Source organism: Emys orbicularis, chromosome 7, assembly GCF_028017835.1.
Source record: "Emys orbicularis isolate rEmyOrb1 chromosome 7, rEmyOrb1.hap1, whole genome shotgun sequence".
Taxonomy (NCBI): Eukaryota; Metazoa; Chordata; order Testudines; family Emydidae; genus Emys; species Emys orbicularis.
Window position 1 is genome coordinate 97566358 of NC_088689.1, and position 17169 is coordinate 97583526.

At 48.0% G+C, this 17169-nt stretch overlaps 1 protein-coding gene across 1 annotated transcript; it reads left to right on the top strand.

The window, feature by feature from the left end:
• Positions 1-220: 220 nt before the first annotated feature.
• Positions 221-15390, top strand: HNRNPUL2 (heterogeneous nuclear ribonucleoprotein U like 2). Its single transcript, XM_065408549.1, has 15 exons — positions 221-806; positions 3517-3652; positions 3922-3995; positions 4587-4726; positions 6638-6728; positions 6900-7012; positions 7609-7872; positions 8109-8231; positions 8648-8776; positions 8941-9109; positions 9359-9559; positions 10955-11031; positions 11754-11861; positions 12382-12497; positions 12972-15390. Exons 1-14 carry the CDS (start codon positions 221-223, stop codon positions 12448-12450), a joined length of 2280 nt encoding a protein of 759 aa, XP_065264621.1. The 3' UTR covers positions 12451-12497; positions 12972-15390.
• The last annotated feature ends 1779 nt before the right edge of the window (positions 15391-17169 follow it).

A 17169-nucleotide genomic window follows, 5' to 3' on the forward strand; every position in this document is an offset into this window, starting at 1 on the left:
CGCCTGCATATTGGTGAGCCGAGGGGCCCGTTGGACTCTGCGCCTGCGCGACGGCGTGGGCGGCCTCGAGCCCGCGCTTGCGCAGTGAGCGGCCGAAGCGACGCTTGGAGGCTGCGCGTGCGCCTTGATGGGACTAGCCACCCGCGCTTGCGCGGTGGTCCATCCGTGCGGTGGGCGCGCTTGCGCTGTGGTGTTGCGAGGCGGCGGTGGGGTTCGGCGCATGCGCAGTAACGGCGCGGGCGGCCGAGGCGCTGGGTCGGTCGGAGTTTTTCGCTCGCTGCCTTGTCCCCCCCTTGCCATGGACGTGAAGCGTCTGAAGGTGACTGAGCTGCGCGCTGAGCTGGGTCGCCGTGGTCTCGACTCCCGTGGGCTGAAGGTGGAGCTTGCCCAGCGGCTACAGGAGGCCCTGGACGCCGAGATGCTGGCGGCCGGGCCCGAGGAGGGCGGCGCTGCTGGGGCCTGCTCTGGGGTGGAGCCGGGGCCTGCGGGGGGCCCGGTCGGAGCCCATCCGCGTGGGGAGGGCGACGACGACGAGGACGAAGAGGAGGAGGAGGAAGAAGAAGAAGAGGAGGAGGAGGACGAGGAGGCGCTGTTGGCTGACGAGGAGTCTACGCCGGCCTTGGGCGGGGAGGCCCAGCCTCAGCCCGGGCCCCAGGAAGAGGCGGCCCAGGCCCAGGCGCAGTCCCAGCCCGAGGGGAGCGACGGGGGCGGCATGAATGGAGCCGAGCAGACGCAGGAGGAGGGGCCCAGCGGGGACGAGGCGGCGGCGGCCGAGGCTGAGAGCAAAGAGGGGGGCGAGGAGCCCGGTGAGGCCCCAGACGGGGTGGGGGGAACATCCACCGTAGGTGACTCCCGCCGATTCCTCCTCCCCACCACGGGGACCCCCGTAGGTCATGCCCCGCACATCTTGGTCATCTCCCGAACATCCTATTACTCTCTCCCACCCACCCGTGGGGAACCCCATAGGTCCTCGCATCCCCCTTTCCCTGCACATCCGGGTCCTATCCCACATCTTCCATGGAATTACCTTACCCTGCACATTCGTTCCCTTTATCCTATACATCCAGGCCCCTTCCCACATCTCTCATGGGGATCTCTTACCCCCACCAGTTTCTCTTTATCCTGCATATCTGGGACCGTTCCCTTACCTCAGATCTAAACACCCTACAGGATACCTCACGTTACCCCACGCATCCTGGTCCACTTTCCCCCAGCTATTTTATTTACTCCTATTTCCCCAATTCTTTTTCTCCAGTATCACTGCAGCAGGTATTTGGAGGAGCAGACCAGAGCATTGGGAGCTTCTAGTTTCTGACATGTTAGATAAATGGGTGTCTGTAAACCTGTGGCATAATATTTTAAATATTCCAAGTTCGTTTATACAATTTGTGGTACATATGCAGGATCAGAGGAAATCCATATAACTTTACAATTTGGAAGGCACAAACTGCCCTGCCTCCTGAAAGGGCATTTCCAGGCTCAGTGATAACATCCCTGTATATAATTCACTATTGCACTTGTTCTAAACATCTCTTTGCACTGGCTTTTGATTCAGAAATCCTATGTCTTGTGCATGGGCTATAAACTCCAGAAGGGGGTTACAGGGTGTAAAGGTAAAGCCCTATCAGCACCGATGGAATGGCTTGACAGTTCTCTTTATTGGTGTCCTTTTTGGAATAAAATCCTAATCTGTTTTAAATTGAAAGTAGTTCCAGGTACCAGCACTTGTCACTAAGTCTGTTGTCAATTTTAGTGATGAGTGTTGGTACCTAAACACACTGTAACATTTTTTTCTGTCTCCCCATGAAATCTAAAGAAAAAAATAGAGAAAGAGGGAGGGAAACCGACTATAAACAAACCATTGTCAAAGGTCCATAGCAAACAAACAATTTTGCTAAACGTTGTTGTTGCAGGGTAGTTGTAGTGGTGCTGGTCTCAGGATATTAGAGAGACAAGATCCAAAGTAGTATCTTTTATTAGAGAGTTCTTCAGGTCTATATAAGATCGAAAGCTTGTCTCACCAACAGAAGTTAATCTAATAAAAGATACGATCTTGCCCACATTGTCTCTCTAATTTTTCTAAACTTATAGTCATCTTTGCTATTTCCCACAACAAATATTGGGGGGGAGGGGGAGTTCAGTGCAAAGTTTTATATTTGAGAGACTTTCCAGGTTAATTACTAGCTGTTTGTCATTAATTGGTATGAATTTGTAAAATAGCAAATGAAAACAATACGTGATAGAAAGTATTGATTAATAAAAAGCTGAGCCTCATTTTGGCATCACCCCCTCTTTTCTGTTCCCTTATTTTGGTTTCTAAGATGTTTGGAGGAGGGGGAAGCCCATCTGACCATTAAAAAATAAATAAATAAGTTGGGTGTTTTTTTCTGGGTTCTGGTTTGCTTAGATTTATATTACTATTACAAGTACAGCTTCATTTCCTCTATAAAATATATGCATGTGGCTACAAACAGAGACCTTGATCTTTCAAACACACATTTAATTTTACTACCAGGACCATCCTGTCCCATCCTGTTTCCCCCCTGCCTCCTCTTGAATTAGGGGGACTCAAAGATAAGCACGTGCATAAATATTTGCAGGATCCAAACCTGGGGGGGAAAAACCTTAAAGCCCCAAAGTAGGAAAAATATAAAAATGCAAAATTAAAAAAATTAGAATACATTAAAAACAAATCTTCAGTCTGGTGTTGCCATGAGAATCCGTGAGAAGAGGGTTGTTTCTCTGGTGGGAGCTTTACCTGCACTCTTTAGGGCATATACATGTTCTCAGCTATTTGTAGGTGAAACATGGGATATTAATACTGATACTTAGTGCTTATACGGCTCTCTTCATCCTCAGACAATTACAGATGTTACTAATTAACTAATGAACATTGAACCCAGGTTTTGGTATGTAAGTTAGGGAGAAACTGAATTCAAAATGTTTTGCTTCTAAGAACACTTTAGTTCTTCAATGTACATCTGTGTTACTGATTCAACTTCAAGTCTAGTCAGTTTTAAAACGTTAAAAATAGTTTCTGGTACTAATCATACCCCTGAGTACATCTGTAAATTTTTGTTTTTATAAAATCCTATTTTGTTTCTGAAATTTTGTATTCTCCCAAGCTGCTGTGTGAAAGATGCACACGAACAAAATGGGAAATGGCAAAACTGGCTCTAATAAAATTACTGTAAAATGCACAAATTAAACATACTGAAATACAGAATCTTCTGATTTTAGTGACCTTGGTTGTCACTTTACAATAGGCGAAAGTCAGGCAGAAGTGTAATTGTTAAGCTGATGGTGTCCCATTAACAGTTTTGGGGGTTTTTAAGTTTAATGAAATGACCAGATTTTTTATAGAATGTCCATGAGACAGAAGCATTTTATAGGTGTCATCTTATTGCCAGGAGGACATGTCAGGCAGGTGGGACCTACAGGGCTTTGGTGTTGCATTCTTTAGGTTTTGTGTCACTTTCAGTAAGGCTTGCTGACTTTTTCTTCTGTCCCTTACAGCGGACGAAGAGGATGAAGATAAATCAAAGCCAACAGGCTCAGATGGAGAGCGGCGAGGGGTTAAGAGACAACGTGAAGAAAAAGAAGAACATGGCCGTGCTTATTATGAATTCCGAGAGGAGGCTTACAATAGCCGGTGAGCACAAGGGAATCTTTGGTCCTGGTTTTACTGGCAATCCAAGTCACTTCCCAGGCAATGAATGAAACTAGATTTGATCAGCTAGTTCTGGGGTTAGACAGACATTGCATGTGGATGCAGGGAAAAGGATAGAATTTGGTTTGGGACTATAAGGCAGAATGTGTGTTCTTGTTTTATATTCTGTTGTTTTCCCTATTCTAAATTGTTCTTATTCCTGGATGTTCTTTGATATCTGATTGCTTGTTTCTTCTCTCACTCCTGCCTAGGTCTAAGTCTCCACCACCACCAGAAGAGGAACCGAGAGAGGAAGATGATGAAACTGTTGTGATCCTGGACACATGTATGTATAGGCCATGTGGTAGTTATTTGATGTATAGTAAATTTAAAGTTCAGAGATTTAATTATTGGGTATATAATTTGAGAAACCAAGCATCATAGCTAATGGGGTGTGTGTCAGAATAACAGAGGCCACTCTACTCCTTCAGCCGCCATAGGATTTACAGGAGATTGTGTAAGTGGAACTCTCCAGCTGGAACATTTCTAATTCTTTTTGATCTTTTGGGCGATATATGGGGGGACTTGGGTAAGTGCAGCATTAATGCAGTAGCACTAGAGCAGTGGTTTTCAGCCTGTGGTCTGCGGACTCTTGGGTGTTTGAAGACTATGTCTAAGATTTCCAAAGGTGTCCGCACCACCATTCAACATTTTTTAGGAATCCGCAAATGAAAAAAGGTTGAAAACCACTACACTAGAGCAACCTTTGGGCCTGCCTAGCGTTGGAACAGTGGAATGGTAGAAAACTGCCTTCGAACATGTCAGTTTGTATCTGGATATGAGCCCGACTATTACTGGTGCTTGTGGGGTCTAATGCTTTTTGAGTAAATCTGAAAAAGGAACTTTTTTGAGTAAATTGATCTCTTCTTTCTGACAGATACATCTGATCTCCACTTCAAAGCCAGCAAGGACCGCTATGGAGGACAACCTCTCTTCTCAGAGAAGTTCCCCTCCCTTTGGTCTGGGGCAAGGAGCACCCATGGAGTGACAAAGGGGAAAGTCTGCTTTGAGGCAAAGGTGGGGCACTTGCTAGATGGATGTGCTGAGTCTGTATGTTGGGAAGTGGCATGTGTGTTCTGTTGGGTAACTGGCACTTTCAACACTGAATGAGATGTTGGGTCTGTGCTAGTCTAATTTAATCAGGAATGTAGTGTATTTAATTTAACGGATTGAAATGTAGAGCAGCTCATGAGGGGGGGGGTGTAACAAGGTCTGGATAAGGTGCTGTGGTGATGAGAAGATCCTGCCCAGAGTGTTGAGAGAGGCAATCTGTCAGAATTAACTCTTTGGCCTTGGCTCTGTTTAAAAATGCAAATGTAGACCTACTTTTTGTGGCAGTTAGAGCCAAATTTCTGATTAAAATTATTTAATTGTACCCTTTTGCTGCTTTGAATATAGAGAAGGCCTGCAAATTCTTAAGGTTTTTTTTCCTGCTTTGAAATATCAGGATTATCAAGTCTGGGCTCCCCTAGTTTGCTGGAGGGCATCTAGAGGGGAGAGGGGGATGGGACGGGGAGGGGGTTGGTTGTTTTTGTGAGCCTTCTGTCCTTAATTGAAGGGTTATGGAGGGTTTAGTCTTTAGCAAAGATTTCCTTTCTTCCAAGTGTTAATTATGCATCCCAATCATACAGGTGTTCTCAAAGCAGAGTTGTAATCAGTCTAGATAAAACTCCCTTTATCTCTTTCTTGCTCAGCTGTCAGTCTTTTATGATACTAGCTCTTCATTCACAGCAGCCTCTGTCTAACCTAGTCGTAGATATCTAATGTATAAAAGTATCAGGGGGTAGCCGTGTTAGTCTGTATCTACAAAAACAACAAGGAGTCTGGTGGCACCTTAAAGACTAACCGATTTATTTGGGCATAAGCTTTCGTGGGTAAAAACCTCACTTCTTCGGATGTATAAAAGCTTTTCTTAAAACACCTTTCAGGCGGCTTTCATCCTGCCTGGGGAAAATGAAAAGAGCACAACACTTACATTTAAATGCTGAGTTTTTGTGAGTATGTCACAACATATCTCTTTGTGGTGGAATTTCCCATATAAAGCAACTGTTTTATTTTGGAAAAAAAAAATTCCCCACTGTTTCACCGATAGCTGCTCTGCCTTGGGTATTGGTGTACCCATACACTGACAGGAATCAGTTTTGCATAGAATACATTCTTCCTTAGGTTTACCCTTATCACTTCAGTCTCCCATTTGAGAGAATTTCTAGTTGGTGGATCTCCTCTCTCATGGGAATAATCATGAGGATGCTGGTTGAGGCTCAGTATTTGGCAGTCTTGTTAAATGGGTTTCAGAACATAAATCTATTCATCCCAATTCTGAGACAGGCTGCCAAAATCTCTCACTCAAAATTGCAACACAAGTTTCTATGTGGTGCAGGTTCCCAGTGCTGTCTTCCACTCCTGCTACTGTCTCTGATCTTGTGAGATAATGGGTGGATGGAGACTGTAGAGCCTTGTAAAGGGAAGCAAGTGAGTATAGTCCTACCAGTGCAGTCTCTAATCCAAGCAATAGCCCTGCCACGCAAGGATTGGCTGGGGGAACATACCTTGGTCAGGTCTCTCACTAGGCTCTGCACCAAAGGAATAGATTATAGAAATATTGTTTGTTCTAAGCCTTGGGGAATCAACTTCTAAATGGCTGAGGTGATTTGGTGCTGCTGCTATGTAGTGACTGTTAGGGTATCTGACATGAATGCCTGTCTGCTGGAAGCAGATGAGATCTGTATTTGAATAGGCTACAGAGAAAGTAGGGGAAATACCCCATTACCTCTGGCTTTGGTACAGAGACCTGTGACCTGCATATGCCTCCAGTTTATGTAAATCCAGGTGTGACTAGCACCTGGAGGAAGATTATAGTCTCGGAGAGGCCTAACTCTAGCTTTGCACACAACATGCTAAATGACTCCTTCTCTTTTATTTGTCTAGGTAACACAGAATCTCCCAGTGAAGGAAGGCAGTACGGAGGTCCCGCTTCTTCGGGTTGGATGGTCTGTGGATTTCTCTCGTTCCCAGCTAGGTAACTGAGCTCATTTTTCTGTTATGTTAGCTATGAGCTGGGGCAGGTTACAGAGCTGTTGAGCTGCTGCTGCAGCCTGGGCTGGCATTTTCTAAGAGCTGCAGTGGGCAGTTTGGCTCAGCAGTGACACAGTTTGGGAAAACGTGTGTAATAGCTGCTGCTCTTTTCCAGGTGAGGATGAGTTTTCTTATGGCTATGATGGACGAGGGTTGAAGGCTGAAAATGGGCAGTTTGAAGAGTTTGGTCAGCCCTTTGGGGAGAATGATGTGATTAGTTGCTTTGCGGTAAGTGCTGTAGATCAGTGGTTCTCAACCAGGGGTCTGGGGCCCCCTGGGGGGGCCACGAACAAGTTTTGGGGGGCCACCAAGCAAGGTCAGCATTAGACTTGCTGGGGCCCAGGGCAGAAAGCTGACATCCCAGCACCCTGGGGCTGAAGTCTGGCCCCTGAGCCCTACCACCCAGGGCTGAAGCCAAAGCCTAAGCAATATAGCTTTGTGGGAGCCCCTGTGGCATGGGGCCTCAGGCAGTTGCCCTGCTTGCTAGTCCCTAACTCCAGCCCTGGCTTTTATATGCAGAAAACCAGTTATTGTGGCACAGGTGGGCCGTGGAGTTTTTATAGCATGTGGGGGGGGGGGGGTGTCTCCGAAAGAAAAAGGTTGAGAACCCCTGCTGTAGCTAAGGCCTGTGGTTGCCATCTCAGAGGGGGGGGAGGGGGAAGACTTCTATCCTTGCATCCAAAATATATGTGAAGTGGCTTTCCTCCTGTTCGTGCAGGAGCCTGCTGGGAGATGGATTTGGAGGAAAGACAATGAAGGGAGAAATAGTGGCCACCCCTCAAAACTTGCTGGTCACAGGATTCTTGTGTTCTTTGTTGTCACAGAACTTTGAGAGTGAAGAGGTGGAGCTGTCCTTCTCCAAGAATGGGGAGGAACTGGGAGTGGCCTTCCGGATCAGTAAAGAATCTCTCGCTGACAGAGCCCTCCTGCCACACGTGCTGTGCAAAAACTGTGTGGTTGAATTGAACTTCGGTCAGAAGGAGGAGCCCTTCTTCCCAATTCCTGAGGAATATGTGTTCATCCACGCCATCCCGGTTGAGGACCGAGTGCGCACGCCTCTTCCGCCCAAAACCACAGAGGAGTGTGAGGTAATGGGGTTTGTTCCAGACAGGCCTAGTTATTGCTTGTAAGGAGTCAGCATGGCTGTGAGTTAGTGGCTGTGTTGCATGGCATATTGGTCTGTTTTTTTTTTAAAGGAAAACTTGACGTACATATGGAAAGAGCCATTCCCTGCAAGGCATGGTGTTGACTGTTACTGTTTCTACTCAGATATTTAATCATTTCAGCTCTTTCTCCTCTAACCTCTGTGTGGTGCTTCCTGCAGGTACTGCTGATGGTTGGACTGCCAGGGTCTGGGAAGACCCAGTGGGCACAGAAGTACACCCAGGAAAATCAAGAGAAACGATACAACATCTTGGGAACAGAGACTGTTCTCTACCAGATGAGGGTAAGCCCTTCCCTTGGGTAGAGTGGTATCACTTAGAGCCTTCACTGGGCTGGGCTGGCTGGACAATCCTAGAAAGTACAGTGTCTTTATATCCCCTTGCCAATGTTCTGCTATAACTATGGCATTGCAGAAAATTGCTTAGTGGAGTAGTAAGGGGAGGGGACTCCTCTGATAACAGCAGAAAGGGGTGGGTTTTCCCCTCTTTTAAGGTCAATCTGTACATGACTCCAGGCTGAAGAAGGCTTCAGCTCCAGAGGGCAGAACTAGTGGCCGAGCTATGGGAATTGCATTATGGGTTATCTCTGCACCAATAGCTTGTGTCTGACACCTGTGCTAGAGATGGGTAACCACAGGGCTGGTAGAACACTGTGTGTATCTGAAGAATCTCTTATTGATGTCCCTTTTCCTCTTGCCAGACAAAGGGCCTTGAGGATGAAGAGATGGATCCCAAGAGCCGAGACCTGTTAATCCAGCAAGCTGCCCAGTGCCTTAGCAAGCTGGTCCAGATTGCTCCCAGGGCAAAGAGAAACTACATTCTTGATCAGGTATTGTTACTAAATCCCAGTGACTTCCTGACCTGAGCAACTTTGACTTCAGGGCATGCTGAGCATGCTCCTCAGCTCATGTCCCATTCTGATTGGAGGGGATCCAGACTGGGCTGAGTTAGTGGCAGATGAATTTCTGAAACCCGTTTCTTTTCCCCCCTCAGTGTAATGTGTATAACTCTGGCCAGCGACGGAAGCTGCTTGCCTTCAAGGGTTTCTCTCGCAAGGTGGTTGTGATTGTCCCCAATGAGGAAGACTGGAAGAAGAGGCTGGAGCTGAGGAAGGAGGTTGAGGGGGAGGATGTGCCTGAATCGGTGATGCTGGAAATGAAAGGTAGACAGGCTCAACCAAGCCTGTTGCATTGTGCTGCAGCATCTCTAACAATCTTTTTAAGTAATTCAGAGAAACTGGCTAGTTCCAGACAGTCCTGGGCAGTGGTAGGAGCCCAGGTACCCCTTTGGGGTGATGGGGTAGGAAGTCTATTAACCTCCTGAATCTCTTCTCTGCTGGGAAATAGGGTCTTGAGCCACTGAAAGCTGCCTTGATCTTGTGAACTCTCTTGCTGTTTCCATTTTAACGCAGCTAACTTCTCACTTCCGGAGAAGAGTGATTACTTAGATGAGGTGATGTATGAAGAGCTGGTGAAGGAGGAGGCCCAGCCACTGGTCACCAAATACAAGGAGGAGGCCAGAAAACTGCTCCCTCCATCTGAGAAACGGGCAAACCGTCGCAATAATCGCAACAAGCGCAACCGTCAGAACCGCAACCGTGGCCAGGGATATGGTGAGGCTCTGTAGGGGCTGGGCAGCACTGCCTCTCTGGTCTCTTTTGTATCTAAAGGCTCCTTTTGCCGTATTCTCTTGATGTCGAGGCAAACTGTAAGGATTCTGCTCCCTAGGTTTTGAAGAAGGGACTTGGGTCACTCAGCGCAGGCCTCAGCAAGAGAACAGAACTTTCTCACCACTCCAGCTTCTAGTTCTTTTCTCAAGCACCTCCCTTGCCCAGTTGCCCTCATGGTTTAACTTCCTCTTCCTTATTCAGAGCCTAAATTGTTCTTGTTTTGTGCTAACTGATGACTATGAGGGCTGAGATTTTCAAAAGCATTTGCCTTTCAGTGAAACTTGGGCTCCCTCCATGTCCTTAATTCTTACTGTCATGGCAGAAGTAACCATCTTAAATCTGTATTATAGAGTGCTCTGTTCCCATAAGCTTTTGTAACCTTCACTGGTGACAAAAAAATTTCTTAATTTGCATGTGTCCTTTCTACCCCAAGACTTTGTTACTAGTCTTAAATGTGCATTATTCTGCTGCAGCATCACAATGATGTAAGCTCTTGCTTGTCTCAACTCTCCAGTCTCCTGCTTGGAGACAGCTTCCCCCTGCTGCCTTATTTATCTGAATTGAGTTTCTTCCCATTGCCCCATCTCTCTCACCTTTCCAGAACATCCTGCAGTTTCTCTCTCCCTCTGCTTTCCACTGCCGACAATTCTAACTTGTTCAGTATCCCTGACAAACAACACCCAGTGTATGTTTTACTTCCTGTAGGTTGTCAATATCTGTATGAATTAGTCCTAGTCATTCTATAGACTGCAGCAGAGCATTACTGGACATCTCTCCCTAGTGGGATGTTGTTCCATTAATGTTTATCCTCTGCTTATGGTGTGTTGCCTGTCTCATGCTATGCTTTTCCTATCCAAACACCATTCTTTCACTTTGCTTGGGAGCTACTGAGATTGGGATAAGTGGGGCAGCTGCTGGATTTTTCTGTCCTGTAACTTTATTGGAGGGTGTAAAATCTGGCATGGTCGGTTATACAGGAATCTTTGCTAGTTTCTCCTGACAGAATTTTTGTTTCTTCTTAATCTGTGGTTTCATTTCTCTCCTTCTGGCTCTAGCTGTTTTAACAGAAAAGTTAAACCTAGTCTAACCTTCTCCCTGTAGAGTCCTGGTTTCTTCTGTACTGAATGTTTGCTGCTCTCACTCCCCAAAGGGGAAACATGCAACCTGTAGGAAGTTACTGTGCTGACCTGTGATTAGAAAGTCTGACACCCTGTTTTGCCTTCTGCCATCAGGGGATTGCAAGTCATGGGGCAGCTCAGGAACAGCTTGACTCTTGCTGATGTTTACGAGGTACTGCATCTGTAGCTTTGTCTGAGACCTTGCCTGTTTCCTTTCTAGTTGGTGGACAGCGCCGAGGTTATGACAATCGATCTTATGGACAGCAGCAGTACTGGGGGCAGCCTGGAAACAGAGGAGTGAGTGCAATAGTTCTGACTACTTCGTACCAAATACAGGCAGGGGGTATGGCGGCTGTTGTTGATTTTTCCTCTACAGGGAAAGAGGGAGTTTTGGGGTGATTCTTGCTCCATTTTCTTCCTAAGAGGAGGAGGAGATGATAATACCTAGCTCTTGTGTGGTGATTCTTATCCATAGACCTCAGAGTACTTTACAAAGGAGGCCAGAAGCACAGAGGGGAAAGTGACTTGCCCAAGGACTCTGAGCATGCCAGTTGTAGAGCCAAGAATGGAACCCAGATGTTCTGAGTCTCAGTCCAGTGTTTTAGCCTCTAGGCCACACTGCCTCCCATGAGAAGGAGACTTTTTAAAAAATGTAACTTCTGTACTGATAGAGTCCTTCCTGGTAGCCTTTGGGATCCTTTGCACCATGCCTTACCTTTAAGCCACATCTTGTGCTCAGGTATTGGCAGCCGTCACGTGCTGCATCTTGGTGGCTGCCTGAACCTAGGTGTTCTAGTCCTGGCTGCCACTGATTTGCTGTTTCCCCATCTCTAAAACAGGGATATGCACCCACCTCTGTATAAAATGCTTTGAGATGTTTGGGTAGAAGAGACTATAGAACCCAATTATAGGAGGCTATGGGGTGCTGCCATAGGGTGGGGTTCTGCTTCCCACAGGACCATATCTTCCTACAGAGCACATTGTCTGGTGTGCTTAGGTAACCACCTCTGTTTTCACAGGGTTACCGTAACTTCTATGACCGGTACAGAGGGGACTATGATCGATTCTACGGACGCGAGTATGATTACAACAGATACCGAGATTACTACAGGCAGTACAACCGGGAGGTGAGTGGCCACACACCACGGGGCAGTAATAATTCTAGGAGGGGCTTTTCAGCCTTAAGAGTAGATGTCTTGTGAACACCTCACTCCCATTTCCTGTTGCCATGGTCCACCTGTAGAAGTATCATCCCAGCATCCCTGTAGCAACTATAGCAACTTTCCACGTGGAAGAGTGGTATTAAGAAAGTGTTTGGTTGTTTTTACCTGTCCTATTGAACACAGTTCCTGTTACTGCTTCTCTTATGTATTGGCAACAAGGCTTGACAGCTCCTTCTTGTTCCAATCACTTTTAGAGGTCTCTTGAGTTTTCATTGCAATGAAGAGCCTGGTCACCTGTAGGAGCAGTGTGGAAGCAAGCAGGTTAAGCCAGAGTAGCATACTCATAGTCGAGAGCTGCTGTCTTAGGACATTTATGAAGGAGGACAGGGGGCTGGGTAGACGCTATAGCTGTATGGTGATAGGGGGAACATGGCCTTTCCAGCACAGTGCCCCTGGATACAAACTGCTTCTGTTTTCCTTCCAGTGGCAGAACTACTACCAAGACAGAGACCGATACTACAGGAACTACTACGGATACCAAGGATATCGGTGAAATCCCAGCCGACTTCACCCTTCAGCCAAGAAGCTGAATCTGTGGAGGTGTCTGCCACTTCCCAAAACACAACCAATGGAAACAGGGCTGTTGGGGGGAGAGCGGCGGCGGGGGGAGGGGTGGGAGGAAGAAAAAAACTGTAAATTTTTTTTTAAAAAGTTTGTTGAAAAGAATATTGTCTTATTCTATAAAACATTTCAAACCTAGTTAGATATTTGTAATCAAAATGTTTGCGCAGAGAGTGCAGCACTTAGCGCTGCCTGGCCTGTACCCTGTGATTGGGCAGGAAAACCACGTACCCTTTAACAACTTTCTAGAGCAGCTGGACTGGCAGCCGGGCAGGGAGGTGCAGGGGTTTGCAAGACGCGCTCAGTGATGGGAACTGAACATGTAAGAACCTGGAGGTACAGATGAGTGAGAATAGAGGGGCCAGCATCCCCTGGGGGCAGAGGGAGGGTTGGGAGGGCAGGCAATATTAATTATTGACTGATCATTCACTTGCAAAACTAATTTCCTTCCAGATTATCATTTGCTGATCTAGCTTTGGGGTGATGTGTGGGGCTCTGCCCACAGTGATTCTGGAGTCTAGTGCTCTTCAATGACTGGTGGAGAAGGGATCGTTTCCACCTTGGAAAATCTGGCAGAGTTCCACGTTCCTGCTGTTGTCTCGTCTGGCAGTGCTGTGCTGGCTGGATGTAACGTATCCCTGGCCAAAGGCTTTGCTTTTTAGCCGAGCAATTTGCTTCACCCCCCTGGCTATTAAATTTCCCTGAAAGCTTGTAAGTGGAATCATGAGCTGTTTTTTGGCAGAAGGAAGCACAGGAATTTAGAATGCCAGTCCCTAAATTCTCGGTCTTCCCTGGCCAAAGCAGACTGTCTTGGTGAGACTCTGTTCTCTTCCCCTCTCTCCCTCCCCCCCGCCCCGAGGCTAGCAGGCTTGGCCAGGTGCTGAATCATCTCTGTATAGTGTCTGTCCTCTTTAGTGGAAGAGAAGGAACATTTCTCAGGGTTTCTGCTGGATCTTTTCTTCATTAGAGCGTAATGTGTGTGTATATAGGCAACCCATGCAGTGTGTAACCTTCACCTGTGAGGAGATAGTGCTGAGAATAGCAACAATTTTATACCGTAAGAAGAGGGCACAGTTGTTAAAGTGCTCCTGTGGTTTTGATAAACTGGTAGAGCGTGTATATAGGAAACTAGGGAAGGCGATTGAGTGCAGTAGTGAACCAGCCTGAAGTGGGTGGGTGAGTGTGTGTGTGTGTGTGTGTGTGTGTGTGTGTGTGTGTGTGTCCTGCCCTCCCTTCCCCTCCCCATGGCTTGAAAACAATAGGGTTTTGACTTTGATATACTCTTTAGCTGTGAAGTCTAGTCCCACAAGAGGGGAGGGGGGTTCCTGAGGACACTGTGTGAAGGAGGATCCCTTCAGTGCTTAGAGCGTGCTTCAGTATAAAATTTGGGTTGTCCTCAGTCTTCAGAATTTCTGTAAGATTGGGTGGGAGGAGGGGGCATAATTTCAGAAATTACTCCTTTCCCAGGCAAATAGTTATATGTGTTGGGGGGAGGAAAGGGGGCAGCTACTTCTGTAGGGTGTAGGGAGTGCATTCATGGCAGAAGTGAATGTGGCTGGCTTGTATTTTTTGGGCGGGGGTGGGGGATTTATTTTCCCATTATGAAATTTAGCATTGATCTTTACTTTTGTTTCATTCTCATCAGTTTGTCTCCCGCCCTGCGATTCTTCCCCCATCCTTCTTTCCCAGTGAGGACAGGATACCCTCTTAGGAAGTGAATTGTAAATACTCTTGGTTCTGGTCCTATAGCCTTGGATTTGGCTAGGGAGCTAATTATGTCCAGTCCCCCTGTTCCTTTCCTTCCCCGCTTGAAGATTATCTTCTACTCTCTGTGATTTGCTGTTTGAAATACAAACATTTTAATTTGTTTTAAAAATTGAATTTTTTTATTCTCTGCCTACCATTGCAAGCTGCCCTGTCTCCAATGCCCATTGTCACATCCCAGCCCAGACTAAACCCCTCCATCCAGACCAGGACATGGTGAGACATGGCTCTGCCAGCACCAGAGAACACAGGTAACAGGTCGCTGGGATCTCCCAGCCCTGTGCCACTTCCCAATGCAAGAACTAGTGAGAAGCAGAGTTCTACTGTCTCCAACTGCGGTGCCGCATGTGTGTATCTGAACGTGTGACTGTGTGACGACCGTTTTTATAACAAAGCAACTGGTATTTTAAATGATGCTTCAGGCCACTAGAAAATACTCTTGGGACAGGGGTAAAGGGGAGAAAGCAGGAGCCTGCAGTAGCTGTGTGCTGGCAAGGGTGTTCGATGCTTTGGTATTTTTAAAAAGTTCCTTCTTGGGGTGTGCTTTCCAAGCGGTGGGGCACAGGCAGCCTCCAGTGTGCAGATCCTCCACAGCTTCATTGAGTTTGGGGGACATGGAGTAACTGGCACTGGAGCCAGGAAAGCTTAAATCACTTCAGGAGGCACTGTCATCGTTAACAGAATAACTTTTGAAGCTATAGTCCTTTTTAAATAAAACCTGTTTTTCTGGGGATGACTAGAACTGCCACATCCTTGTCCGTAAGACCAAGAGATCTTAGCGACTTCAGTAGATGTCTTTTTCTGCACATTTTTGTTAAAAAAAAGAGAAAAAAAAGAAAAATTAAATGGTAAACAAGGAAATGCAGCCTGTTTTAGATCTGTTAGTGTTTCATGATTGTACGTCTTAGTTGCTGTAGATGGAAAGCTTGAGAGAACATGAAGGCTGTAAATGTTTTTACAAACTGTAAAACGTTTTGAAGTGGCCAGTAAAAGGGTTTTACCATTGAACATGTAACTGTGTGGTTGTTTACATCTGTAACTTTCCTTCAGATTCTGGCAAATGTAGGCAATAGCTTCCATTTTTAGAATAAATAACCATTGGCTTGACTTAACATCCTTATGTTGCTGCACTGACTTCGTAGGTGTCTCTATACTTCGGCTCTTCTTCCCCTCTCCAATAAAAAGAAAACTCAAAAGACCAGACTAATTTTGCTCTTTTCATAAGGCTCCTTTATTCAGATCCCCTGCATTCACCCTGCCTGCTCTATGCTGTATAATGGAAGTCTTAGTGCCCATGCAGCTCGCTGTGGGCCCTAGCATGGAGCAGCCTAGCACTTGGTGGTGATGCCCAGTGTCAGCGCACTGTTAATATGGACTCCAGTACTTTCCCTCTAGCTGTGCAAGGGATACCCCTTCTTCCCAAGAGCAGGCCCTGTGAGAGTGGCTGCTGCGGTTTGGTCCCTGGGAACCGTGTGCTGGGGTGTAATCTGAGCCTAACGGGGGGAGGGGCTTGTGCTCCATGTGGGAAAGGGTCTCCTAGACCCTAAAAGCCCCTTTGCGACTGTCTGATCAGCCCTATTTGGCGCCGTACCTCCCTGCTTCGCTTCCCTCCACACCTGTCACCGCTGCAGCGTGCACACGCCCTAATGTGCTCTTTTTTTGGGAGGGGGGGGTAGTGGCCCAGGCGGAGGCTGGGTCGGGGAATGGAGGCTCGGCACCTCCTTCGCCCCCAGCGGTTCTGGGGGCAGGCCTAGCCCCAGAGCCGGAGGGACCGTGGGCTGCTTCTTAGGAGGCTGGGCTGCCCCCCGCAACCCCAAGTGGGCGTTTCCAGACACGTGAGGCGACGCTGCCCGCGCTCCCTGTCTGGACATGGAGGCGGCGGCTCCGCTCCCGGGTGGGGCTCGGCGCAGCCGGAGCTCTGGGCTGCTGCTGGCCGGGTCGGGTCGGGCGCGGAGTGATGCCCAGGTGCTGGACGATGCGCTCGGCCGGCTGAGCGGGGCCACTGCGGCTATCACGGCCAACGTGCGGCGGATCAATGGGGCGCTGGAGAGGTAATGAGCCGGGGGACGCCGCCTGGGGCGGACCCCTCTTCCCCAGGGCGCTGGAGAGAGGGCAAGCCCTGACCCGCCTGGATCCTCTGCGGGGCTGGAGATGGAGCAACCGATATCCCCCGCGGGTCCCACTTCCCTTCTTGGGATCCTTCCCTTGGAGACGTGTGTGGGGACTGCTCGTAGCGTCGGACAGGGACCGCCTCTGAAGTGGGCAATACCCCCACCCCAAATTGTCCCAGCCTCAGACCCGTTAATTCCCCGAGTCGCTGTATCTGAGGCAGCTTCCCCTGGGGTCGGTAGAGTTTATATTGTTGCTAATTCTTGGGAGGGGTGGCCATAGGGTGCTGGATACTGTATAGGGGGGGTAGTACAGGCGTGGGTGAAGGAAGGATACAAGACATGGAGAGCAAGGGCAGTAGTTGCGGACGTCAGGTAGTGGCAGTGGGATGGGCACAGGCAGCATCTATCTTCCCCATCTCAGCATTGCTCCTTTGCCAGGTGCATTATCCATCTAGCCTTAGTGACCCCCTGTGCTGGGCAGGGAGGACTTCTGGGTGTGGGGATGCGGGGGTCAAGGGCCACATCAGTAATGGAAGCTCTTCTCCCCTTTGCTCAGGATTCTGGAGGATAAAGCGACTGTGGAGGAGCTGAACCAAATGCTGGTGTGTCAGGGGAGGGGGACCTGGGCTTTCTGTGCAGCACCAGATGAGTGCTAACACCCCTAACTGCCCCAGGGAATGGGTGAGAGCAGGAGTCGGTGCCCCATGCTGGGGCTCCCTCTCCCAGGGTGCTCCCAGGTACCACAACACAATGAGATCCCAGGCTCCCTGTTGCAT